This window comes from Pogona vitticeps, chromosome 10, assembly GCF_051106095.1.
Source record: "Pogona vitticeps strain Pit_001003342236 chromosome 10, PviZW2.1, whole genome shotgun sequence".
In the NCBI taxonomy this organism is placed as follows: domain Eukaryota; kingdom Metazoa; phylum Chordata; class Lepidosauria; order Squamata; family Agamidae; genus Pogona; species Pogona vitticeps.
In genome coordinates, this window is record NC_135792.1 from 1,838,464 (window position 1) to 1,862,901 (window position 24,438).

General features: G+C 55.0%; 3 protein-coding genes and 1 long non-coding RNA gene across 4 annotated transcripts in view; 2 read left to right on the plus strand and 2 right to left on the minus strand.

Moving 5' to 3' along the window:
* On the minus strand, positions 1 to 4,978 carry NQO1 (NAD(P)H quinone dehydrogenase 1). The gene is made up of 6 exons (XM_072980758.2): positions 4,838 to 4,978; positions 4,411 to 4,575; positions 4,134 to 4,264; positions 3,367 to 3,480; positions 3,078 to 3,179; positions 1 to 2,230 (listed from the first exon to the last, which is right to left on the minus strand). The coding sequence occupies exons 1-6, from the start codon at positions 4,842 to 4,844 to the stop codon at positions 1,928 to 1,930; spliced, it is 822 nt and encodes a 273-aa protein (XP_072836859.2). The 5' UTR covers positions 4,845 to 4,978; the 3' UTR covers positions 1 to 1,927.
* Positions 4,979 to 5,080: 102 nt separating this feature from the next.
* LOC140702204 (uncharacterized) lies at positions 5,081 to 7,614 on the plus strand. Its single transcript, XR_012081288.2, has 2 exons — positions 5,081 to 6,447; positions 7,406 to 7,614. It is a non-coding gene; the product is annotated as an uncharacterized LOC140702204 (long non-coding RNA).
* Positions 7,615 to 8,108: 494 nt separating this feature from the next.
* Positions 8,109 to 13,215, minus strand: NOB1 (NIN1 (RPN12) binding protein 1 homolog). Its single transcript, XM_020788257.3, has 9 exons — positions 13,058 to 13,215; positions 12,624 to 12,756; positions 11,796 to 11,929; positions 11,357 to 11,428; positions 10,748 to 10,906; positions 10,447 to 10,653; positions 9,963 to 10,060; positions 9,338 to 9,482; positions 8,109 to 8,658 (listed from the first exon to the last, which is right to left on the minus strand). Exons 1-9 carry the CDS (start codon positions 13,118 to 13,120, stop codon positions 8,389 to 8,391), a joined length of 1,281 nt encoding a protein of 426 aa, XP_020643916.2. The 5' UTR covers positions 13,121 to 13,215; the 3' UTR covers positions 8,109 to 8,388.
* An 85-nt stretch (positions 13,216 to 13,300) lies between these two features.
* The window catches only part of WWP2 (WW domain containing E3 ubiquitin protein ligase 2), a 34,748-nt gene continuing 23,610 nt past the window's right edge, over positions 13,301 to 24,438 (plus strand). The window contains exons 1-6 of the mRNA XM_072980757.2: positions 13,301 to 13,419; positions 16,433 to 16,499; positions 18,177 to 18,327; positions 18,726 to 18,847; positions 22,781 to 22,918; positions 23,821 to 23,917. Of these exons, the coding sequence (XP_072836858.2) occupies positions 13,369 to 13,419; positions 16,433 to 16,499; positions 18,177 to 18,327; positions 18,726 to 18,847; positions 22,781 to 22,918; positions 23,821 to 23,917 (626 nt within the window). The 5' untranslated portion in view covers positions 13,301 to 13,368. The remainder of the gene's footprint in view (positions 13,420 to 16,432; positions 16,500 to 18,176; positions 18,328 to 18,725; positions 18,848 to 22,780; positions 22,919 to 23,820; positions 23,918 to 24,438) is intronic.

Sequence of the window (24,438 nt, forward strand, 5' to 3'; positions counted from 1 at the left end):
GAGAGTGACAGGTTTTTATTTAAAGTTTTGCCCACACAGGGATTCCTGTGAGGCTTCATACAGTATATTCCAAAAGTTTTGAGCTAAAAAAGAAAACAACACCCAGCTGTGTGCTATAAAGGCGTGAAAGCTAGCATCCCTGTTGAGAAATTTTTTTGAGGGTTTTAATCCTCTTCCTTTTAAAGCAAGGGTGATCCAATGCCTTAGGGATTCCTTAGAGGTCCCTATCCACTTTTCCGTGACATCCTCCATTGCTTGGTAGCTTTTCCCATCCTTTGTTGGTGGCTTTCCCCACTCTAGAAAACCAAAATGCCTCTCCAAAGGTTTATATAACATACATCGAGAGTTTTAACCCAAAATAAGCTGCCATGTTTTGGTCACTGGAATGGCCCACCACTAGAACTCTGAAATTGAACCCAGAGCTATGGGCAAAAGAGGTTCGTCAGCCTTCCTTTAAAACAGGACAGTGCAGCCCTTCAGATGTCACCCTGCAACTCCCAGGATTCTTCACCACTAGCGATGCTGCCTAAGGCTGATGGATGTTGCAACCCCCACAAGATGTGCGCTTGTCCACCCCTCTAGTTAAAAGGCTGGGACTTAATTCTGCAATGAACAGAATAATAATGTGCAGGCTTGGAAACAATGCAAATAGAGTATTTTCATGGAGAATCCCTACAATTACATTCTGAAATGGCCAGAGGAAGTGCTAGAGAGCAGTTCTCAGTTCCTGCTCACCATGTGCACACATCTGGGGAATATACACAGCGTTCGAAGGGAAGGGAGTGTGCAAGGCACAAGGTTTATGTATAAGGCAGTTGAAGAACCGTGGCTCCATCTTGGAGCCATGCACATTTCTGTCCAGACTGAGTCAAACAATAGTAGAGCATGCAGACAGCCAGATCCAAAGGCAGTTACAGGCTCAGTTATTTTAAACTGAAAATGCAACAGCAAAATTCTTAGCATGACTGGGAACAAAACACAAAAGAACAAAACACTTTAAAGACGGATTAAGAGCCCTTGTTTGTTTAGACGCCAACCGTTTTGGCTGTGTCACGGCTGATGGCCGAAACATTGCAAAATCCATGTCACCCAGAGGCCAGAAAAGAATGGTTCTACCCTAGAACGCTGGATATCAAAAGGGGTATCCACATGATACTTTCACCTGCTGATCTGTCTCAAGGAAAGGATGCTTCAAGGCCGCACAGTATTTCCTGCCAATTGTTTCAGATAGGCCAATTTACAGGTATCCTCTTGGGCTGCATAGCAAGGAGGCAGGTGTTTGCAGGTATCTGCCACTGCCAAGCTCTGCATAACCCAGAAGGCAGCACCTTACCCCTTTTGACACATGAGAGGTCAATCTCATTTGGGAAACAAATATAGCTGAACGTGTTTCGTATTTACATAGGAGACTGCCAAGGATCTCCAGCTGGGGCTAGAAGAGAAATTTATCTTGAGATTCTGGGGGGGTCTAATTCAATAGAAAGCATCTTATTATAGCTTATCATCTCAGGCCTCTTTTGGTCCTACCTGCTACTGCACGTGCTACCTCTTCTAACAACAAAAGGCACAAAGGTGTGAGGGCAATGCCAATAAAAATACTACATACATCGCCGCGGCTAGCTGATGGGAACACCACGGGAAGCTCCTCATCTGGAGCCTTTTTCTGTCCAGAAAGGTCCCACATGAGCCTGGCCTTTGTACGTGTTAAAAGGGGTGGGAAGTTTAATAAGACCTATGTTTAGAAGGTGGCTTTGTTAAACCCAGTTTGGGGGGCAGGGGGAAGAGGCTGTGATCCTGCCCAAACTACTCGGAGAGGAGAAAAGAAGAATGCCAGTGGCTCTGGACTAGCTCCAGAAAGATACATTCTGAACAGCCAGCTCTTGCTTTGAGACGAACCCTTGGCCCCACTCGACGGTGGTCCAAAGGGCTACTGGGCTTTGACCTGGCTGTTGGGCAGGAGGGGCTTCCCCATGTGCTGGCCGACCGTCAGCCCGTACTTCTTCCCCTCCTGCTGTTCCTTGACCTCTTTCTTCAGCAGAAAGCCCCCCTCGAAGGACAGCTCGAAGTCCTTGCTAAGGGCAAAGGTGAGGGGCTTTTCGTCCCAGATGGTGGCCAGCCGCTGCTTCCATTTCTCCAGGATCTGGGTGCGGACGTCCGGCGGCGTGTGGCTGATGCTGTAAGCAATCTGGGGCTCTAAGACTTGGAAGCCACAGAAGTGGAGAGTGCCGCTCTGGGAGGGTTAGAAGACGTGCAGAAGACAGTGAAACCCCATCCCTCTCGTGAAGCTTATCTCGAGGGACTTGAGGCTCAATGAACGGGGTGGGGGTGGGAGGACGCTGGCATGTCCACCACATATTCCAGTAATTAACACAGCCTTCAAATTACTCTAGTTATCTCTGGTCTGTGACCCTCTTTCTCTTTTTCTAAAATCTTGACATTCAGGTCTCCATCTACAGTTTAACCCAAGGTCACAACTACTAAGAGCTTGTTATGAAGCAAAGACCACAACTCCCATTATGAGCTGATTTGAGTACTCAGATCACCAGGGGAGGCCTTTCTCTTGGTCCCGCCACCTTCCCAGGTGCGCCTGGTGTGTGTGGGGGGACCCAGGAGAGGGCCTTCTCTGTGGCTGCTTCCAGACTCTGGAACTCCCTCCCACTGGAGGCCCGACTGGCCCCATCTTTGCTGTCCTTCCCCAAGCAGGCAAAGACTGTTCTTTTCAGGGAAGCTTTCCCTGAGATTGCCTGTTCCTTAAAAAAATAAAAATAAAAAATAAAAAAGACAAAATCCTTGTGGCACCTTAAATACTGTTATATTTTAATGTGAGCTTTTGTGGATGAGTCCACTTCTCCAGGCATACGACGTGGCTGTCAGGCTGGAGTTGTTTCACGTGTCTGAAGAAGTGGACTTGTCCATGAAAGTTCACATTAAAATATAACAGTTTTTAAGGTGCCACCGTATTTTTGTCTTTTTAAAGTTTTTATTGGTTTTTGCCCGATAGGCTTGCACAGGCTCACACGGTTCCCTCTTCTAAAAGTATTCCTCTAAAGAAAACCTGGATCCGTTTGTTTCCTTACCTGTACAGGCCAGAGAAGGATATTGACATCTCCGTTGATGCCTTCGGGGGTGTACATGGAGCCAATCCCGCCCGTGGTAAAGGACAGTAAAGTTTTCTTGTTCTGCGGAAACCAAACCTTAGTCATGTTGTGTGCTGCTGACTCGGAGCAGCCCCAGTGCGAGGAGGATGCCCTGCAACCAGCCAGGCTGCGTCCCCTGGGAGAGAGCTAAAGCGTGGAATGGGATAGGATGGGGACCAGAACCACCTTTTCAGTCCTCCTTCCCCCCCCCCTCCAGAGCACAGACTACCTTGAAGGGTCCCTGTTCATACATGGCGGTGTACGAATAGGAAAAGCCAGACGTCAGGACACGCTCGAACCACCCTTTCAAGATAGCTGGGACCCCGAACCACTGGAGGGGGAACTGGAACAGAAAAAAAAGAGAAGATTTTGAGATGGGGAATATTAGGGTCCTCCTCACCTCTGTTTTGATGTGCCAGGAAAGCATGGCTGGCAAGGGTTAGTTTTGCCCCACAAGGGCGTCTGCATTGGTGTTTCGTTTTGTTTTCCTGGGGAGGGGGTGGGATTTCACCATGGTGGGTTGGCATAATCCCAGCACACTCCCAATACAACATGGTGCATCTGTTCATGTCAATACAAATGTAGGGTTTCAGGTACAGTGGTGCCTCGCTTAACGAGTGCCCCGTTTAACGACGAATCCGCATACCGATGCAGATTTTGCGATCGCAAAATCACAACATTGTGATGTTGACTATGGGGAAAAATCGCTTTGCAGGCTACATGTCCTCCCCCCCCCCCCCGTGAGTTGGGTACTCCATTTGTAGACCTAGACAGGATGGAAGTCTGAGTCAACCTTGAGCCGGGGTCTGTCTGCATGGAAGTCAAGTTCGGAGCAGAGTCTTAACTGCAGTAATGCAATTTAACCATGGCACCATGTTCCCAGGTTTGTGCCGATTTTGATCTTCGAAGCCGGCCCTGCTCCCCTGGAGGGGGCCCTGGCGAGCCGGTCCAGCTCAGCAGCCCCCCCCCACACTCCCCAGGAGGCGTCCGGCTCACCTGGAAGATGACCAGGTCGGCCGCCTCCAGCTTCTTCTGCTCCTCCACGATGTCGCGGCTCAGGCGGCCTTCTTTCCACGCCGCCCCGGCCTCCACCGCGTAGTTGAAGTGCTGCGGGTCCTTGGGGCTGCCTGGGGCGGAGACAAAGGCCGGGCCAGGTGAGCCGGACAGGTGAGCCTCCTGGCGGGCGGGCGGGCGGGGGGGGGCGCCCCTCCCCACTCAATGCCCCCCTCCCTCCCTCCCTCCCTCCCTCCCTCCCTCCCTGTGCCGCCCCTACCGGCGATGTCGTCGCGCGAGAGCACCGGGTTGAACTTCATGGCGTAGAGGTCGGAGACGGCCACGCTCCAGCCGCCCTTGCGCAGCGCCTCGACCGCCGCCTCCTTCATGGCGTGGTTGAAGGAGGTCCTCTCCGGGTGGGCCAGCACCACCAGCGCTCTCCGGGCTGCGGGAGGGAGAGCAGGAGGAGGAGGAGGAAGGCTTGGGGAGGGCTCCGTCCCCCGCAGCGAGCAAGCAGAGGGGGACCCCCCCCACGCCCCCCCACCTTCTCCATCCCCCCCCGCCGGCTTGCAGGAGGGCACAGCCTCTCCCGGGGGTGGGGGTCCGTCCTGGGGACCAGAGGGAGGGGGGTCGCAGCTCTCTCTCCACCCCCCCAGACCCACACATCCACCCACCCCGTCCCGTGCCCGGGGCTCGCCCGCGCTTACCTGCCATGGCGAGACCGGCGGCGAGTGCAGGCAGGCGCGCGGGACCCGGGGAATGGAGGCGGCTCTTAAACCCGATCGCCGGAGGGGCGGCCCCGGAGGAGGAGGAGATTCGCTGAGTCACGGTGAGGGGAAAGAAAAGGGGCCCCTCCCAGGAATCAGGACCCGGAGATCGCCTGATGGCAGAGCCTCCAGGGAAGCTTGGCACCCGATTCCCGCACACACCCACGGTCCCCTCCACGACCTCCCTTAAGCCCACTTCGAAGCCGCCCAGGGCCGGAGTGGTGCCCCCCCCCCGCTGCCGCGCCCTGCAGGAGAGCTCGGGGGCAGGTTTAAAACTGGACCGGGGTCCCAGCCTGTCCAGATGGGCTGTTTTGGGTGTGGGGTAGATCAGGCCACAAAAGGGTCTAGTGAGCTTGTGGGGAGGGGGCAAGAACGATGTGCTATTTGGCTCCTGCCGTAGGAATAGCAAAGGACTCCTTGTAGCCCAATCAGCTATCCCTTAAGCGCTTCCCCTGATCGCCTGTGGAGGATCAGGGGAAATGAAAATATTTTTTTTTTACCTTGGCCCTCCTTCCTCCTGTTCTATTTTCTCCCTTCACCCCCTTCCTGATACCGTTCCCTTCTTCTCCCCCTCCTTTCTCTCTCTACTCTCCCTCAGAATCTGTAGCCAGCCCAGGCAGTTGGAAGCTGAGGCTGCTGGAGGCTATTTCCCCAGCTAAACAGGCTAAACTAGGAGCCTGCCAAGAAGATGCATGCCAGAAAGGTATGGGACAGCTCTCAAAGGGGAAGGATGGTGTGATCTAAGTAGAAACACATCCAGATGGGGCATTCCACCCCCGCATCTAAACCGTACCATCAATGATCCATACCCCATATCTATATTCCAGTGTAGATGCCCAACTGCCTTGGTACAGTCAGCCCACCTATTTCCTCCCTGCTAGTGGTTGGCCCAATTTTGTCTATCGCCCCACATAAGGTTTTCCCAAGTTTATTCTAACTAGAGATTGCACGGATGGGAGTTGAGCCCAGACCTTCTGTATGCAGAAAGTACTCTGCCATTTGAAGGACTGCGTCTCCTCACATAAATATGTAAATGCCCTGTGTTCCTATACTTTTATTTATTTAATTTATATCCCATTTATGGGATATAAATGAAGTAAATAAAAATCACTGCACTAGGTGTCCTTCTGATGTAAGATGAGAGACCAGGCAGAACCATTGCAAGTTTCACAAGTGCTGAAAAACCAAAATATAAACAAAACACATAAAACAACCCCCCCAAAACCCCAATTGCCCTGGATTAGATGATGAGCTGACCGACCATGGGATTTTGCAGGTGTCCAAAGTGTTGAAGCTTTTTTATAAGCGCATGCGCACACAAACGCACATCAAGTTCTCCTCCTTCATAATGTTCAGATCACAAGGCTGAGATCTTTCTTTCCCTCTTTGGCGAGAGCCATTGTTTACAGGAAAGGCACTCAGAGGAAAAAGAAAGGAGTCGTCTTGTTTCCAAAAGTGTAGCGGCAGAAAAATGAGAAAAAAACTAAACAAAACTCCTCAGGGCAGGCGTCTCCTGAGGGACAACGGATGGCAAGGAAGCCTTCACCACGGTGACTGGTATCCAAAACAGGAGCAAGGAGTGATGGGGGGGGAGGGTGTTGTTTCATTGTCCCAAGTGATGCCAGAGTCTTTTAAGTCCAGTTGCAAACAAGGAGAAAAAAACATCTTGCAGTAATTGCCAATCAACCCCATGGGAAGGGATATCTACATGTCAAACACAGCACCAGCGTTGTTGCGGATGGAACAAAAGTCTAGGTTGCCCAGCCAGCAAGAAGCAACCCTGGGTAGTGTGCAGGTTCGCGCCTACACAAGAGCAGAGCTGTCTCCCTTTAGCATCGTGGCCTTCCAAAAGGATGCTGCAAACTGTGTTCGATGGTGTACCGGAATGACGTAGGGCCAACCCCCCCCAAAAAATCTGTCTTCTTGCTGGCTATCATAGAATCATAAAGTTAGAAGGGGCCTGAAAGGCCACCAAGTCTAACCCCCTGCTCAGTGCAGGAAAGCAGATCTGCCAGGTGGTCATCTAAGTTTCTCTTGAATGCTTCTAGCGTTGGAGCATTCACCATTGCTTGAGATCATGGATTCTGCTGTCTTACTGCTCTAACAGGAAGTTTTTCCTGATAATTCAACTGAAATCTGGGTACAACGGCTCACTTTTGCTACCGAAACACTGGCCCTTGGGGCAGGTGGTAGCAAATTCAGAACAGCACAGGGGAACTCCATGGGTCTGTCAAGCTTGCCTTGAAACATGTTGAAGGCCTGGCTCAGAACTGTGTTGTTTTCAGCCTCTTGGTGCCCAGAGGCCAACAGCAGAGTGCCAGGGAGGGGCCCTCAGTTGGCACTTTGAACAGGGTGGGGTACCAAACAAAGGAGGCAGGCAGGCAGGCAGGCAAGGCAGGGCAGGGCCCTTTGTTTGCACAGCTAATCTAGCAAAGCCCTCCCCACTGCAGTGGCTTCTGGGCCTAGGATGACTGAGACCTGATTAAAAGCAGCTCTTTTCTTTTGCAGATGTAGACAAAAGAACAGAGCAAGGAGCAGCAGAAAGGAGGTGAAAAGGTAAAACCGCCACCAGAAGGAGGGAAAAGCTTGGCCCCTTCGCCCAGTGTTCCAAAAAGCTGAAGCAGTTCCACATGTTTACTGTAGACGTAGCATTGCAAACATCGGCCCAAGTGTTTGTGGGGCTTCCCAATTTAAATTGCAGCAGCAAGCCTGAGAAAGGCACAGGGCCCTCCTTCTTCTTCCTGTGTTTATGTTTGGAGCAAAAGTCGGAAGGCGGCCGAGGTTTCCTGCTCACAGACAGAACTCAAGAGTTAAGCAGCCCCTTCTCCAGCTCGTTTTTTTTCACTGCATGGCTGCAAGGGGGGGGGAAGGGCGGGAGGGGGCGGAGGCCAGTCCTTCTCCCTCCCTTTACCTGGACTGGGGCTCATGGGGAGAAAAGCCAGTGATCAGAACTGGTCATGTCAAAGCAGGAGCCGGTCAAAAGGCATGGAAGGGCTCCTCCTCTCCTCCGAGCAAATTCTACTTGGGGGGGGGGGCGGGCTTTGAAGCAGTGAAACAGGCAAGGAGATTTCCCAGCCCAAGCCGGAGGTCGCTGGTCTGGCCCAGCACTCTCCCCTTTCTCCTATTAACGGGGCCCAACCCTCAGGCAAGAACATGTGTGTTCAAGGTGAGAGAGAACTGGTTTCCCCTCTTTAATCAACAAGACAAAACGTGCAGAAAAATCCTGGTTTATTAAGAGCATCTCGGCAGCTCAGTCTCTTCTTGAAAACAATAGCCGCGGGCAGGTGGGCTTTCCAGGGAGCACCTGCCTTCAGTCTTCTGGAGATGTTGCGCTCCCCAGCCCCTGCGGATCCCTTCTCTCAGGCAAATCAGTCCTTCTGTCCACCCTCAGCCCGGCCTGAGTTCTCGCTTCGCATCAGATGTGGTGGGTCAAGCACCGCCAGCACCCAGAACAGGCAGGCGGGTGGGCGACGGAGGCTACCCCTCCCCCTTCATCTCTTCTTCACAAACTTTTTCGTAGCTGTGTTGGGGTTCAGACGCCTCCTGCCTGCACCCGTGGCCGTGTCCCGGATCTGGAGATGAGCCGCCCGGCTGTAGATGTCGTTCTCCACAAAGGGGGACACGCCTGCAATGTAGTCGGGGTCGAAGACGTCGGTCTTCTGCCGTGCTTTGCGGGAGAGGCGCTGCTGGGGAAAGCGCTGATCCTCTGCTAAGTGGGGATTTTTAGCATGCTTCCCACCTTGAGGGGCAGGGAGAGGATACTGCAGGAAAAAGAGAAAGAGAGAGAGAAAGAGAGGTAAGACAGATGGACCATCATGCAAGCACACGCTCCGAAGAAGAACAGGGCTTGGTCTCCTTCCCCTTCCTTCTCCCTGACCACCCATGCTCCATGCTTGTTCCTCAAGGACCACAGAGCAGCATCCCAGGCAATTTAACCCTCCTGAGGTCATGGGTTCCGTTATGGTACTGCTCTAACAGTTAAAAAAGGTGTTTTTTAAAAATATTCAGCCGGAATCTGTAACTTGAGCCTATTATGACGTGACGATTAGATTGTGGTTCAAGTTTCACATACATGTCTTGCCTCTCAATCAACAGGATTCCTATGCACTCGCATGTACCTGCGTGCACACACACACACACACAAACGAATGGGGCCATGCTATGAAGAACCAGAGCAAATCCTTTTAGCTTCATGGCATCATGATTCATATTTTTTTTAAAAAGGCCTTGGAGATCTCTCAACCCTCCCTTCCTTATTAACAAAACCTGTCTTTCCTGCCCCTGAAGCAAGGCCCTCGGGGCTGAGCGCCTCCTCCCCATCAGACAGAAGGAAACCCAGCGTGGACGCTGGCGGCTTTAGCAGCAGTCAAGAAGTCAGGGCAAGAAAAAAAAAACAGGGCAAAAGAGAAAGCGGGAGGCTTAAGGGTCGGAGATGCTCACCCGCAGCCCACGAGGGTTCAGGACCTTTGGGTTCTGGGAAAAATGCATGTGGAGGCTGCCGTCGTCACCCACAGTCACTGCCACCTTCTTCAGCGTCTTGTTCCCACAGTGGGGGCAGAAGAGGCGAGTCATTTCCGACGTCGTCCTGGGGGTGAGGAGAGGAGGAGGTGGGTCTGTGCCCCGACACCCCCAGGCAGGGATGATGGCCCCTCAAAGGCACCGCCCTCCAATGGAACTGCCCTGGAACCAAACCTGGGCCTGAATCGATTTCCCCATTCTACAACTTTCCTGCGGAAATATTCCCATTCCTTCGAAAACAGTTACTTCAGAAAAGAGATCAGTCACAATGCATGTCTGGCCAGTACCATATTGGACAGGACTGTGGAACAAATGGTTTGACGGACAGTCAGAGCATCATGGAGTCCAATCCTTCGCGAGCATGCTGGTGCTAGGCTTATTAAACAAAATGAAAAGGGATGCTTCATGAACCTAAGCCAAAGAATCGGCTCACCGTCATCGATTCAGAACCCCATTAAATGTATCACGAGAGAGCCTGTGTCGTGGCTGACTTTACCAATGCCCACCCCCACCAAGGCGCAGACAGGCTCCCCCGCCAAACACGTACTTGAAGCAGCCGTGGCAGCGCAGGATGTAGCTCCGGGCATGGCGGATGAGGAGCCCGTTCACGGCCAGGACGTGCAACCCCATCTGCAGCAAGACGTTCTGCGCGGAGAGACAGAGAGATGGGGAAGACCAGTTAGAAGGAGATGGCTGTTGTCATCACCACCAACACTGGAGGGGACCGGCCCCTCAGGAGTCCGGCTAGCTTTCAGCGCCCCACGACTGGCTTGAGCAAGGCTCGGAAATAGGGTGGCAACAAGCAGTTTAAGGCAAGACCAGAACGCTCCTTTGGGAAGTCTTACGCCTCCTCACCTCCATGATTCCCATCCGAACTAGGCTTCAAAATGGTCTCTACTCCACGCCTGTGGCTTGGCTTGAGACAGGACAACCTCTTCTCTGAGGGAGATCAGAGAAGCCTGGCAACAGATCTCCCCCAACGGCCAGTCTGGGTGGCCCCAGGAGAGAACTCTGAAGTCTCCCGCACTTGCCTGCATGGCGAAGTCAGTGGTCACGCAGCCGACCTTCACGCCAGTCGGCTCATCCGCCTGGCCGAAGTCCTGCTGGATCTGCTTGATGTTGCTGGGCGTGATCCAGCCTCCCTCCTCATCGCTCTCCTCTTTGCTCCCCTCCTCGTCGCTCTCCTGGCCTTTGAGGTGGTCTTCTTCTTCTTCTTTTGGGATAACAGCGTCAGCGTTCTGGGAAAGAAGACCAACCAGTTGGGACAGGAGCCATGGAGCACAGCGCCAGCCCTGCGAGAAAAACCAGGGAGAAGCCCTCCGGGTCTCTCACCAGCAGGGCCTGGAGGTCTTCCTCGATGTTGGGCAGAGGGTTCCTCCAGAACAGAAAAGAGCTGAACTCCGAGGTTTCGGGCCCTGCCGGAGGGGCTGCGCAATCTGGGTGTTCCACGGTGGAAGGGAGCTTACCAGAGCCCGGATGCCTAGCCTGTGACTGAAGACACAAAACAAAGGCCACATCCATCAACTGCTGGGAGATGGCAGAAAGTAACTGTCCAGCAAGTAAGATCTTTGTCACTCACACCGGCATATCAAGTACAGGAGAGGGTGTAAGTCTCTTGCTACAGCCTTCCTCCAGGACCTTTCTGGAAGGTGACCAACCGCTGGAAGGGACCTGATGATCAGTTGATCATGGCAAGAAGCTGGGAGAAGATGCCACTTGCCACTGATTCTCATTGCTGCTCAGGCTAGATCCTAAGCCTAGTCCCTTCTCATACTCCCTATGGCCCTGTGAGAACCAACACATTCTTCCAGAGACCAACCAAGGCATCATCATCTACCATGCAGGCCGGGTGATCTTCCTGCTCTTCCACCCTCTATCCACCAAACCTCCCTGTTCCTCCTCCCTTCTATGAGAAATGGGGTACTTAAGATCGGACGTTACCTTTGAAGGGAGATGGAAGCCAGCAACATTAATGGGGGCCTCTGGATGCTGATTTGTGGAGCTTAGTATTACCTGCAAGGGTCCAGGGTGGGGAGGGAAAAAAGGGAGATGTGTCAAGGTGATGACCTAAGAGCAAGAGCAACACCCTGAAGCCAGATCAGGCCAAAGGCAGCCTCTTTACTCCAGCATTCTGTTCCTTCAGATGGCAAACCAGTTGCCCCCACAAGGAGGCCACCAGCAAGAATGGAAACAGCACTGAGATGTCACACTGAGCTGTCTGGAGAGAAAAACACAATGACACTTTGTCGTTAGATCTGAATTCCAAAACACAACAGACAGGAGGAACAGCGGTGGTTTGAAAAGTGGTATAATGCCATTGTGAGCGCTCTGCCTCCTGGAAAAATCCCACAGAGAAATGAAACGGAAGAACCACGGCCACCTTCTGCTCAGGCTCTTTCTTCAAGTGGGCCACGCCAACGTTCTCAGCTTCCAGCTGGTAGGTCAAGGCTAAAACTTGGATGTCGGTGGCCGACAGGCTGGGGTAGTCACCGGTCTTCTTGGAAAACTCTGTCACTGAAACAAAGAAAAAAGAAAGGGCATTCCACCACTGAATGAATTATATGAACTGCTTGCGTTAAAGAGATTTACATCCTGTTCCTTAGCCATTGGTCTTGACATGAGATGCAAGCAGGAAAACTCCCCAAAGGAATTAAACATGTAAAATGAGAAGTCAGAACATTTTTAAACAATGTAAGCAACACATATTGGAACAGGCCCATTCATGGTGGCATGAAACCAAAACAAGGCTAAATGTCAAGGGCAGTCATTACTAAGGGAAGAGCAGCCCACAGTCAGGAAGCCTCAGACCGTGATCCTAACGGTCAGGCAGATTCCTGTGAGAAAGGCTGGCTTCAAAGTACCTTGGTGCCAAGAAATTCACAAGGCAAAACCAGGGCTTTGAATTGTGCTCACAGACAGACCAGAAGCCCCGTTTGGGCCCCTGAAAACTGCAGAAATCTGTTCCACGCACCCAGTTGCAGAAAACGAGTCTGCTACTGATTTTTGGGCTAGCCCAACAAGGCAGGGCCTGCAAACTTGAGTATGTCAGCGGAGCCCATCTTGGAGGTGGTGCATCACCGAGTCTAGGCTCTTCTGAGGGAGAGATTATAGAAACACGGGGGGGGGGGAGGTTGTGGTGCAGGTTGTGAGCCAGAGATTTGGGGGGTGGGGAGTGAAGAGGGCCTTCCTCCCACCCCCCGCCACTCACCCAGCCGCACGTATTCAGGGAAAGGGTGCTTGAAGTGGAGCTGGTAGGGGAGCACCGCCAGCCGCCTCCTGGTCTCCTTGTCCCGGATCTCGGCCACCACCTCTCGGATCGTGTAGATGTTCTGGCCGATCTCCTGCCAGGGAGGAAGAGACAAGGCAGGTCAGGAGCCTGGAGAGGGAAGCCGGTGGGGGGGGGGGGAGGCCTTGAAGAGGTCACAGTGGGGCTGGGAAGAGAGGAAGCAGCCCACCCCACGCCCAGGACTCCTCCTCCTCCTCCCACTAGGGCTGCTCAGTAGAGCCTCCACGTCCAGTGGCAGTATACCTCGCGCGGTCAGAAGCAGGGGAAGCGGCGCCTCCTGAGGCAGGGACCCTCCAGAAGGGGCCCTCCCCCTCTTAGCTTGGCCCGTTCCCCCCCCCCCGCTCTACTTCCCTTACCTGCAGGGGGGCTCCCCGCAAGAAAGCCCCGGCATCGGCCACAACGTGTTCCACGGGAGCCATTTTGCCCCCCCAAATCCAGCCCCGTCTCCCCTCCTGAAGCACCCTGGGAAGGGGAGTCTCAGAGCGCCCTCTTCGCGGAGCCTCCTGGGAGTTGTAGTCGAGAGTGCAGGGAGGGCCCGGCGGGGCGGGGCGGGTTCCCGGCGACGCTCTCTCTCTCTCTCTCTCTCTCTCTCTCCGCCCCGCCTCCCGGGCCTTCCCCTGAGGGGGGGAAAACTCCGCGGCGCGTCATGTGATTTGTCCCCTGTCACATGACCCATGCCGACAGGAGGCGGAAGTGGGAAGGCAGTGAACCGTCGCCGGTAGGTCCGGCGGTCCTGGGGGGGGGTCGGCGGTGGGTGGGTGGGTAGGTGGGCTGAGGGCGAGACGGGGCGGGGGCCGGTCGTTCTTACTCGCTGGGAGCCCCTCCTCCCTCCCTCCCTCTGCCGGCATGTAAGAAAAAAACGAGCCCCCTCCCCAAAGAAAAGCAGGCAGGCGGAAATCCTCCGGGAAGGAATGGGGCTCCCTTGGTTTATTCGGGGGGTGGGGTTTCAACCCCAGCCTTGAAGTGGGAAGCAAAATACGCGCGCCTCCGCTCCCGCCCCCCCCCCCCCGTGGCTGGCAAACCTTAAAGCCAAAACCACCCTGAAAGCACCTAAAGGAAGCCCCCAAAAAGGGGGGGGCGCCCTTGCAAGCGTCGCTCTAAAGGGGAAAATGGGTTCCCCGCAAAAGGGCCTTTTGTAGGGAGCCTCCCCCCCCAACCAGACCCTGCCCCCTGCCCCTCCTGAGTAGACTGGAAACCCCCACCCCTTCCGTCCCTCCTGGTCCTCTCTGGCTTCCAGAAAGTCCCCAGACTCAACCTCTGGCGACGACGTGAGGGCTGCCTCAGGGGCTGGCTCTTGATGGGACTGGCCCGCCTGAGGGACACTGGCTGGGGAAAAGAATTTGCAGAGAAACACTTCTGTTCGCCTCTGTTTGTTGAGGTGCAGCCAAACAACAACAACAGCAACAACAAAACAGCTTTGTGGCACCTTGGATATGTTCAGTGGCATCGGCTGCCGTGGACTTCAGCCCACTTCTTCAGAGGCCTTCACCAATGCTGGTTTCAGATAAAATGGGGGGAGGCTTTAAGGTGTCACAAAACTCACTGCTGTCATTCAATGAAAGGGCAATTCGGAACATTTTTCTATGAATGGAGTGGAAATACAGTATTTTTCTGTTTGATGGACTGTTGCAGAGCAGAGATACTGGAGGTGTCTGAAGTGTGGAACATGAATCTCTTTCGAGAAGTGGTTCCCAACCTGGGATCCCCAGGTGTTCTTCGACTACAACTCCCAGAAACCCTGCTCAGCATAACTAGTGGGGAAAGCTTCTGGGAATTGCAGTCCAAGAACATCTGGATGACTCAAGGTTGGGAACCGCTGGTCTAGAGTCTAAGCGTCCCACACAGGCGCTTGGAGTGTTGTTTTGACTGCTGCTCAGAGCCGCCACAGAAACTGGAATTCTTCGCATGCTTGCTAGACTTATGCAGAGGGATAAGAACAGTTTTGCCTTTTGGAATGACTGGCTGCCACAATTAAATGTTTATAGGGGTAGGTGTGATCATTGCAATACTGTTTGAACAAAGGAAGACAAATAAAACTTTTGTGTGTATTGAGAAACATCTTGAAGTTCTTGTAGGGGAATTTTAGTGATCTTTTAAAGATCACCAACATCCCCACAAGGAAGTCCAGAAGCAATAAGCTATTTCAGGAAGCAGTGAGGGCATTCTCATCTGACAGATGATCGCCCCGTGCAGCCATGTCATGGAAGCCGCTGAGTGGTTTCTGCCACCTTCCTGGCGCTGTGGTGTCTGGGACTTTTGGACTCCTGTCTTTGCCCGTGGCGTGTGTCTGTCGGCTTTTTGCTCGTTTTGTTTTCATTCTGTAGCTGCCAAGGGTGGTCCCCCAGGCTCTTCAGACATACAGCTAACCCTCAACCAAGTGTGGGGTCAGGCCCTGCCTAAAAGAGAGCAGAGTGAACCTTGCGTGTCACCCAGGGCTGAGTGTGATAGGGCAACGCTTTAATGATTAGCTCAGACATGCTTGTAAAAATGTCCTGGGCTTGTCTTGCCCTCAGTAGAACTTGCCCTGTGTGTACGTGTCTAGTTAGATTATTTTTTCTGAGCAGGTTATGTGGCTGTCGCTAGACTTTTGCTGTGTTTTGGGAGCCGGCTCTCCTTTCTGGTGCTGCTGGTGGCTCTTAGAGATCCATAATCACAAAAATAATCTGGATTCCATTTTTATTTTTGATTTTTGTGGGTGCTGAAGATGAAGGAAGCAAGTCATCCAGGAGGGAGCTTCCAGCTTTCTTCTGCTGATCTTCCTGGTGTCACTCTGAGTCTTAAAGCACGCACTGCCTTGGGTTTTGGCAACTCAAGCCTGAGGCAGAGGCTGCGTTGGTCAAGCTCTGCCACCCTTGCTCTTAGCTGAACGAACGCTTCCCCGAGCTAGACCCAGCTCTATCAGTAGGCAGGATGGGGCTTTGGCCTCAGGCAGCAGATGCTGGGAGTTGAGGGGTCGAAGGACAGAGATTCCGGGGTGCCATGAGGCGTTCCTTCAGGTGTAGGAGAACACGCTGCTCCACTGCTAGAGTTGAAGTTGGATTCAGGGGGCAGTCTTGTTTTCCATATGTAGAAGGAAGGCAGGGGAGAAGGATCTTATCTTTTTGCTTGTAAACATGTCCGGGGCTTGCCTTGCCCCCCAACAAGGTTTGCCCTCTGTATGTGTCTGTCCAGTGAGGACCAGCACACCCACCACAGAGACCCTTTTCTCATCCTTTGAAGCTGAGCATGGACTTGGGTGGCTGAGCCCACCAGGCCCTTAGGAAGACCCTGTTGGGCAAAGCTCGCCTGTCTTCTCTGGAGCGCGGGAGGAACCCCGGGCTTTGGGAGTTCAGTGAAGACGCGGGCTTTGTGGGTCTGGCGATGTTTCCCTTTTGGGGACTCCCCGAGCTGTAGCACCGTGCAGGGTTCCAAGGGCCCCCCTCCCCAGTCCCATCTCGCCATTCCAGGACAAGAACGGGAAGCGGGGAGAGCTCAGACTCCTCCCAGAATCCTCCACCAGGAGGTCTTTGAAACGTCTTCTGGGTAAGAGAAAAAGCTCTCGGTATTTTTCCCCCAAGGGGAAAAGCTGAGAGAAACACACAGTAGAGTGCCTCTACTCTGACTGCTGCTTAGGAGTGTTTCCCCCTTACCCCACGATCCCCTCGGTGCAGATCGTTCCAGCCGTGCCATCGGAGTCAGAGGTCTGTGGTGGTGACAGGCAGTCATTCTTTGGCTTTTTCTCCACCTCCCAGGTTCTTCTTGATGATGAAATGGCCTCTGCAGGGCTCTCTGGAGAGAAGTTTCCACTGACTGTGAAAGGTGAGCCCCGGGCTTTGAGGGGGGGGTGTAGTGGCCCCATGAGAGGCTTGAAGGCGGAATGTGGTTTTGGCCTGTCCAGGGGCTGTCAGCTTTGATGGGCTTTGCGTAAGAGTAGTTCGGCATGAAGGAAAGGTTTGGCTCGTTTCGCGTGGATGCATGTCAAAGGAGATCCTTTTAAGGTGTGGCCTCCAGAAGTGTCCAGAATGTGCGGCGGAAGGTTCTTGAGTTACTCAGAACTAGGAGAAGACCCGTGTTGAGCAGAAACATTTTGCTTGTTGCTTTAAACGCAGGAGCAGCAAGGGCGTGTTGTTTCATGTCTCTTGGTGTCTGCGTCCTTCCCACCTGTTTCTAAAGGGAAGGACTTTGACCCAGTTTGGACCCTTTGGATCCAGGTCAAGAAGGAGATGGTTTTAGATGGGCTTGGTCAAAGCTTCCTTCCGTGACCCAAGAAGCATTTCAGGCCAGGCCTTCCACAAACCTGACTACCTGCACACCTCTGGAATTGTGTCTGAAAAGATATTTGTGGGTGTTTAATGGTTGCTTCAATGGGAACCCCCTTTTGTCGAAGTCATAAATGTTAAAAAAATTAGTAAGGGTGCCCAAGTTGTTCCTTTTTTGCCCTTTGGCTGAGATGGAAACAACAGGCCATTGGGTGGCTTGTTAGCACTCATCAGCTCCCTTCTGGTTTCCTCCCCAAATGGACTCCTCCTTGTGCCCCTCACTCACCAGCCCATCAGGTGGCGCCTGGTGCTGGAGGCTCTGGCGGCTGGAGCAGGAGGGCTGTGCGGAGGGTCTGAGTGGGGGCCTGGGCGGGAACTATACTCCAAGAAAGGAACTTCTCCAGGACCTGGGTAGGAGGAGAGCGCCTTCCAGTCTTGTTCAGCCAGGTGTGGGGGAAGCAATGCTCCCCTTGCCCGCCAGAGGGCTCCCAACCCTTACCTCTTCCATCAGAATCCTCCTGGATTCTCTTGCGTTCACTGTATTATCTTAAGCGTCTCTAGGAACCCACCAGTGCTTGCACTTCAGCAACTGAGGTTTGGTTCTGGGTCCCAAGTAGGAAGAGAGGGAGCTGCTTTTCCCTGTCTCTGACCTTTGGGACCATCCGTTGCCAGTATTGCCCCGTCTCACTGGGAGCAAAGGCTCTCCAAAGCTTCAGGCGGGACTCTTCCCTTGTCTTGCCCAGAGATGCCCTTAGGATGCCCTGGTGGTCTTCTCTCCAAGGACTCTCCGCGGCCGGCCCTGCTTCGCTCGCAAGACCAGAGAAAATGGGTGGTAGGGTGGTGATGGGAGACCCTCCGGGTTTCTGGGGCGACACCCGCTTCCCCCACCAGTTCTAAAGTGTGAATCTCGGGGGTTGTGCATAGATGATAAAACTGGATTTGAAATGGGGTGATGAGCGGTGGGAGAGGGTTCTTGGCATCTGCCAAAGGCTGCAGTTCCCAGCTGCTTTGAAGGGAAACCATGGCTGTTCAGCTGTTTGTAAGGCAGTCCAAATGTTCCGAGCATGGATGTGCCCTTTCTGCACGTTGGGCTTTGGAGCTCAGGGAGACCCCCCTCAGAGATTAGGCGCACCCATCACGGTGCAAGCAGCACGGCATGCAGTGAATTCATGACAAGCGCGCCCCCCCCGCCCCAGTGGTCTGCAAAGCTGTCCCTCGATTCTCTGTCCCCTTCCAGTGGTGTCAGCAAAACCCAAGGCCCACGGGGGCCGACAGTCTCGGATCACTTCCTTTGTGGAGGTGTCGGCAGACGGGCTCGCCAGCGAGACCAGGAAGACCGCCAAGAAAGCAGGGACCTCTGAGCTGCTCTGGAATGAGAGCCTCGTGCTGTAAGTATTTGGGTTTTTGGGGAACAGCCGGAGGCGGCGGTGGCAGGGGTGAGGTGGGGGGGTGTCGATCTGAACTGCCAGCAGGGCCTACTTGGGTCTGTACCCCACTCCCCCGGTGCTTAAGCCTTCACGGGGATGCAGCTGGGTGGGCCCAGGGAGGACCTGCTGGACCAGCCAAGGTGCCTCCTCCATCTCATGAAGATCTGAGATGAGCAGTTGGAGAATACAGTGGCCGTTGTAACGGGACCCGTTTAAGCTTTCCACACCTTGCTTAACGGGGTGCTTTCTATGGGTTTGGTTTCTGGTTGAGCGCCATGTTGGGGGCAGGCTGGGCATGATCCTGTGTAGGCGTCCCAACCTTTTTCACCTACACACCTTCTCCCCTGCCCTCCTCCGAGGAACGTCACGGCTCAGACTCTGCTGGACGTGAAGCTGTGGAGCTGCCACACCCTCCGGAATGAGCTGCTGGGCGTGGCGTCGGTCAGTCTCGCCAGCCTGCTGAAGCAGACCAAGGGGAAAGGTATGCCCCCATCTCTGTACTCTTGGCCGAGCTGCTGGAAGGGCCCCCCCAACCCCCCCACCCCGTGCTGCTCCTCCTCCTCCTCCTTCTCTCCTCCTAGCCATCTTGTACCTTCTCCAGCTCCTTTTTCTTCCAGAGACAGTCCTCTGGGAGCACAGCCTGGGGGGGGGCAGGCGGGGGGGGGAGGAATGGCCTGCCCTCAGAACGCACACACGTCCCCTTTGTGAGTGGCCAGCTGGCCTGTCAGGCGCACAGGGTGGCGGTGGCGGCTGCGCTGGAGGTGCGGGCGACCGAGGCCGCCCTTTCCCTCAGGTGGGAGAAGAACTCCTTCAGCCTCCCCGGGCCCTTGGCCCCCTCCGGCCGTGGCTGGTTGCGGTTGTGGGCGTAGCAGCGACTCCCCGTCCAGCTGCATAAAGGACTCCATTCAGGGGGCTTTTATGGCAGGGAAGGCTGCGTGCGCCGTTTCTTCCGGGCCAGACGGCCCTCCTCCTGCCCTCTCCTCTCGTGAGGAGTGCAGGGCCGGGAGAAAATAGCGTGGGGACCTCTCGGAGCGACAGGAGCCGGCTCTTCTGGGGACTGGGCCGGCTTGCTCCGTGCCCACTGAGGCAAGCGGATGGGCAGGCTCGTGGTCCTGGCTCTGCTCTCTGACCCGTTAGAGCTTGTGCTGTCTTTGGGGAGGGAAAAAAAAACAACGCAGGAGAGAACCAGGCCCGGCCAGGGTGTTTCCCTTTCCCTTCAGTTTCTGGATCATGAGGTGCTCTCTTGGCAGCTCCCAACCTTCTGGGCCCCTCAGAGCAAAGGGGAGGCCGAGGGCTTAGGGCACCTTGGGGCACGGAGGGGGGGCAGCCTTGCTTGGCCTTGCGGTGTGGTGATGGGGGCCATTCTGGAGCGCCTCCACCTACCTTTGCCTGCTTCCCCCCCTCCCTTCCCTACCTGAGCTCTCTTTGTCTCTCTCCCCCCCCCCCCCCCGATATTACCGGCCTTGCTCCTAATGATGTGGCACGCACAATGCTCCTTTCATGAAGCCAGGAGCCGTTTTGGGAAGCCGATGGAAAAAACTCTGCTGGAGACCAAAAAAAGGATGGAATTTTTTCCTTGGCACTGGCAGGAAGGGGAGGCTTCTTAAAGCGGCAGCGTGGCTGTTCATGGCCTGAGCGGCGTGGCTGGCCTAGGAAACGTGGCCCAGAAGGGAGCCGATCTGGAGTCTTGGCTGGCCTGGAAACACAGGGAATGGCTGCCCTCTGTCTCCTGAATGTGTGCTGAACCCGTATTCCGTTGACCTCATATCTAAAGCCATCCTCACCCCACCACCCACCTCAGCTGCCCTTTCTCCCTTCATGGCATTGACTGCTTGTTGGGGTGCTCAAAAGGCCAAGCCTCCCCTCACTGCCGTGGCTCTGGTTGGAGGAGGAGGTCCCTGTTGAGGGTTTATCTAGCTCCTCCAGAGACTGGCCATGTTCCCTTTGCCTTCTCTCTTCTGCTCCAGCTGGAAGTCTGAAGGCTTTGTTAAGGAAGAAATCGGCCTTGGTTGGGTTGCGTTGATTCGTTTCGTATTTAGAGAGTTTCGGCATTTGAGCGTTTGATGCTTGTTGAGGTCAGACGTATGAAACTGGAACAAAGTCAGAGCACTGTAAGAATATGGCACTCTTTGGCAATTTGAGTCTGTTGAGGGTCTGTCATATCTGACATTTGTCCCTGAAAGGGTTTTTTTCCAGTGTGAAATCAGATAACCATGTCAATCATACCAACGTTCATATCTGGGTATCAAGGTATAAGCAGTTTAAATGCTCCGTTTCTCTTCAGAGGATGGAAACGGTATAGCAGGCTGGTCGTGTATAGCTCCTGATGGAGCATCTTCAGCTCCTTTGCCCTGATTCACTTGGACCTGGACATGGTGTGTCCTTGGGAGAGGGAATGTCCCTTCAGTGTTGAGAATATCTGATGATCACAGCAAGAGTTTTCCACACCTCCTGGAGTTTTAAGCTTTGCTTTGTGATTCATCATCTGGAGGGTAAGCAGAAGCCTCCTTTGCATGTGCGATGACTCGGTCATGAAAGGTCTACTGGAATCATGTCTCTGAAACGCTTAGCAAGGTTGGCTTCTAAGGATGAACTGTCTGTAATGCATGGTTTATCAGTGAATCTAAGACCTTTTGCTATGGAACAGTTTATGTCTTTTACGATGCTGTCGCTGAGGTCTCTCTGGGTGGAACCTTCCCAGCCCTTGCGCCCAGTTTCTCTAAAGAGCCACTGTTGAAAAAGACAGAGGAAAGTCACTCCTTGTTCTCCCCTCCACCCCCCGCTGCCTTTTTCGGGAGACTGCTTTTCTGCTTCCTTCACTGATGGCTGTTGGCTTGCCGGCCGACGACTTCTGTGCTTCTTCCATGCGGTGGAGGCTGGGTTTGCTGCTCTCCAGGCGTCTCCGCCATGGAGCAGGGACTGGCCTCCCCATTGGATCTGGAGAAGGATGCTCTTGCTGCCGCCACTGCCACTGCTGCAAGAGTTTTCTTCCTGGCTTCTGGCAAGGGCGAGTCCTTCAAATGGCCAGAGTGGGAATTCCTAGAGAAACGAGAGCGCCGCATATCGTCCCAGCCGCACAAAAAACGGGGAACTGAGGCCTCATTCAAGACCAGGGCGGCCTCTCCCCCGGAGAATAACAGCCCTGCTTGCCGACATACAACCTGGCTTTGTGCGTGGTGGCAGAGAGGCCCTCGGCGGCAGTGGCGGCGGCGAGAGCAAGGTCCCTTCTGTGCGGGGCTGGGGCCGCTGTGGATGGCTGCAGGGAGGGCTGGGGAGTGTTTATTTTCTTAAATAAAGCCGGGGGAGGGGGAAGTTATGTTCCTTGCCCCTGCCTAGAGACACACAGACACCTTGTCTTGACGCAGGACAAAGAGGCTCTGTACAGTATCAGCCAGCCAGCCAGCCAGCCAGGGGAGGGTGGTGGAGGAGTCGGGAAGGGGCAAACCCCCCCTGCATTTGGGGCACCCACCTCCAGGACAGAAGAAGGCAGAAGGGGTGTTTGCTGGCGTGTTTCGGACCCCCAGCCCCCGGTTCGGTTTAATGGGAGCACCGAGGTGGTATGAAGAGCGCCAAGCACGTTGTAGCCCATGCTCGGAGGAGTCTTGTTCCTTGACGGGCAAAAATGGTGGCCTCCAGCCGTCTCTGCTGAGCTGCCTTGTTCCTCCAGTTCTGTTTTGAGCTGGGAGCTGCTGGGGGAAATGAGCCCTGGAGTTCCTTGCCCGGCTGGTCCAAGGGAGGCCGAAGGAGAGGCTTTGGGAACCTTCAGGAAGGCTGGGGGAGGCCAGCATCGGCTGCTGCTCCTCATAGAAAACAGTTAGGCTCCTTTGTGCAAGGAGGACAGGTGTGTCCTCTCTCTCTCTGTGTGTGTATGTGTGAGTGAGCAAGAGTGAAGTCTTAGGGTGGCTGCCCTTGGTGCTGAAGAGTGGGACCAGCCAACCTGGGTGGTTGTGTGTGGGGGGGGAGTGGAGTGGCACATGGGGGGGGCAGAGTGAGGTGTTGGAGTCGACCCTCGTGTGATCAAAGGCGGGTGCCTGGTTTCTGAAAGGGAGAGGCGCCCCACCTCGTTTGTCTCCCGAGGTGCAGAGATGCCGGCTCTGGGTGAGGGCGATTCCCTGGGGAGGGGCAGAGCAAAGCCCTGGCCTCATCATGGGCCCGATTCCTCCACCTTTGCCTGTTCACTCCAGGGCTGTGACGTGAGCTGCCTGATGGAGGCAGAGTTGGGCCTGGTGGGTCCCAGAGAGCCCATGTGGGGCAAGGCCCGGTGGTGGTGGTGGTGGTGGCGGTCCTGGGTGAGCCCAGGGCAAGCATGAGGCACTAGTCAGGGTGTGGGCCAGAGAGAGGCAAGCCTGGCCAGCCCCCCAGCCCCCCAAATGGCTAACGAGAGTCCTCGGTTCCCTTCCATGCCACCTCTCAGTGGAGAACAAGCAGCTGATCCTGAACCTGCAGATGGAGAACAAAGGCAGCCTTGTGTCGGGCGGGGAGCTGACGCTTTTCCTGGACGGACCCGGTGTTGACGTGGGAAGCCTGCCCAACGGCAGCGTCCTGGTGGAGGGTGAGTGCCACCCCGGGCAGCGGCCGGCGGGCGTCTCCGCCTTGGGCCTCTCCGGTCGCCAGAGTCCTGGGCCGGCTGCTGATGCTTCCGACGGTGTTGGGGCCGGGCGGGCGGTGGCGGTCTGAGCTACACAACCTCCCTGCGCCCTCTGCCCAGACAGGCAGTGATGCCTGGTGCTTAGCGGCCACGAGGGGAATCTCTTCCCCTTCTTTTTAGGAGAACCGTGTGGAGGGGCGGCCTCCGCTTTGGGGGCCCGGGACGTCCCTGGCCTTTGGGAGGGGGGGAGACCCGGTGCCCAGAGAGATTACCCTTGCGAAGCAGGCCAGCAAAGCCAAAACATGCTTCTCCTTCCGGTGGGGAGGTGGGGCCGGGGGTGGCCTGGCTCCCTTTCCACCCTGCTGAGTCCTCTGGTCCAGGGAGGGCCTTCGTCCGTCGTCCCTGCAGGCCTGGGAGAGAGCGGTCGAGGGAGGGGCTCAAGGGGAGGTGGGCTGCAGAGAGGCTCTCTCTTCCCAAGGAGACCCGGCGGCTTCAGAAGGGGCACCGTGGGGGGGGGGTGTCAAACAGAAGACCTTGGGATGCTCTCCGTGGCCCTTGAGTCGCAGAAAGTCCAGAGGGGTTGAGTTGAGGGCCTTGGAGTTCATTTGCCTCCAATCTGGAATCTGTTTCTCAAACTACAGCCATCCTTAGTATTTTTCCTCCTTTACCCCATTCTGGAGCGCAGGGCGGCCTTTCCAAGAGGCGCTGCCGTGCCCGAAGAGCAGCACGTCAGCAGAGGCCCTGTTTCCAAGCCAGGATGGGCCGCTGAGCTGAGAGCATAGCAGGGAGGGTCGCTGCCCGCTGATCAGCACACTGCGGGTGTCCCTTGTTAACTTTTTCTCTCCCTCCTTCCTTCCTTCCTTCAGGGCCCCAGGTGGCTGGGAGGGAGCCCGGTGGCCCCACGTCCTCCTTGGAGAACAGACACCCGCCCCCCAGCACCCACTGCTTTGGGGGCCGATCCAAGTAAGTGTTCCTCCGGCTGCTGCTTTTGGCTTGTGTTGCCTGGGGGGCAGGGGGCAGGGGAGAGACACCAAACAGAGGCTCTCCTGGGGGGCCGTGACAAGCGTCGTCCCAGGGCGAGCGGGGCAGAAGGTGCCCGAGAAGGGGCGAAGAGACTCTGGCCAAGGCAGAGTCAAGAGAAGCAAAAGGCCCGGAAGGCTCGGCGTGGGCAGCAGCGGAGGGCGGGAGAGGTTTTTAATAGCCTAGCTGTACGCGTGTGTGTGTGTGTTTGCTGGGGTGGGGGAGGCTGGCTGCTTCCTGTCTGTGACAGAAAAGGAGGGTGGCAGCCCTGAGCCGTGAAGGCATAGCTGTTTTAGGATGCTGTGGGAAGCCGTCGCTGGCGAGAGGAGTTCCAATTTTGGGCTTTGCAGACTGTGCGCCTTCCTGGTGTCTGGAAAGTCCGGTCCCTTCAAGCAGCCATTCTGTCTCTCTCTCTCTCTCTCTCTCTCTAACGCGCCCCATCTCACCTGGTGCTCCTCGGGGCT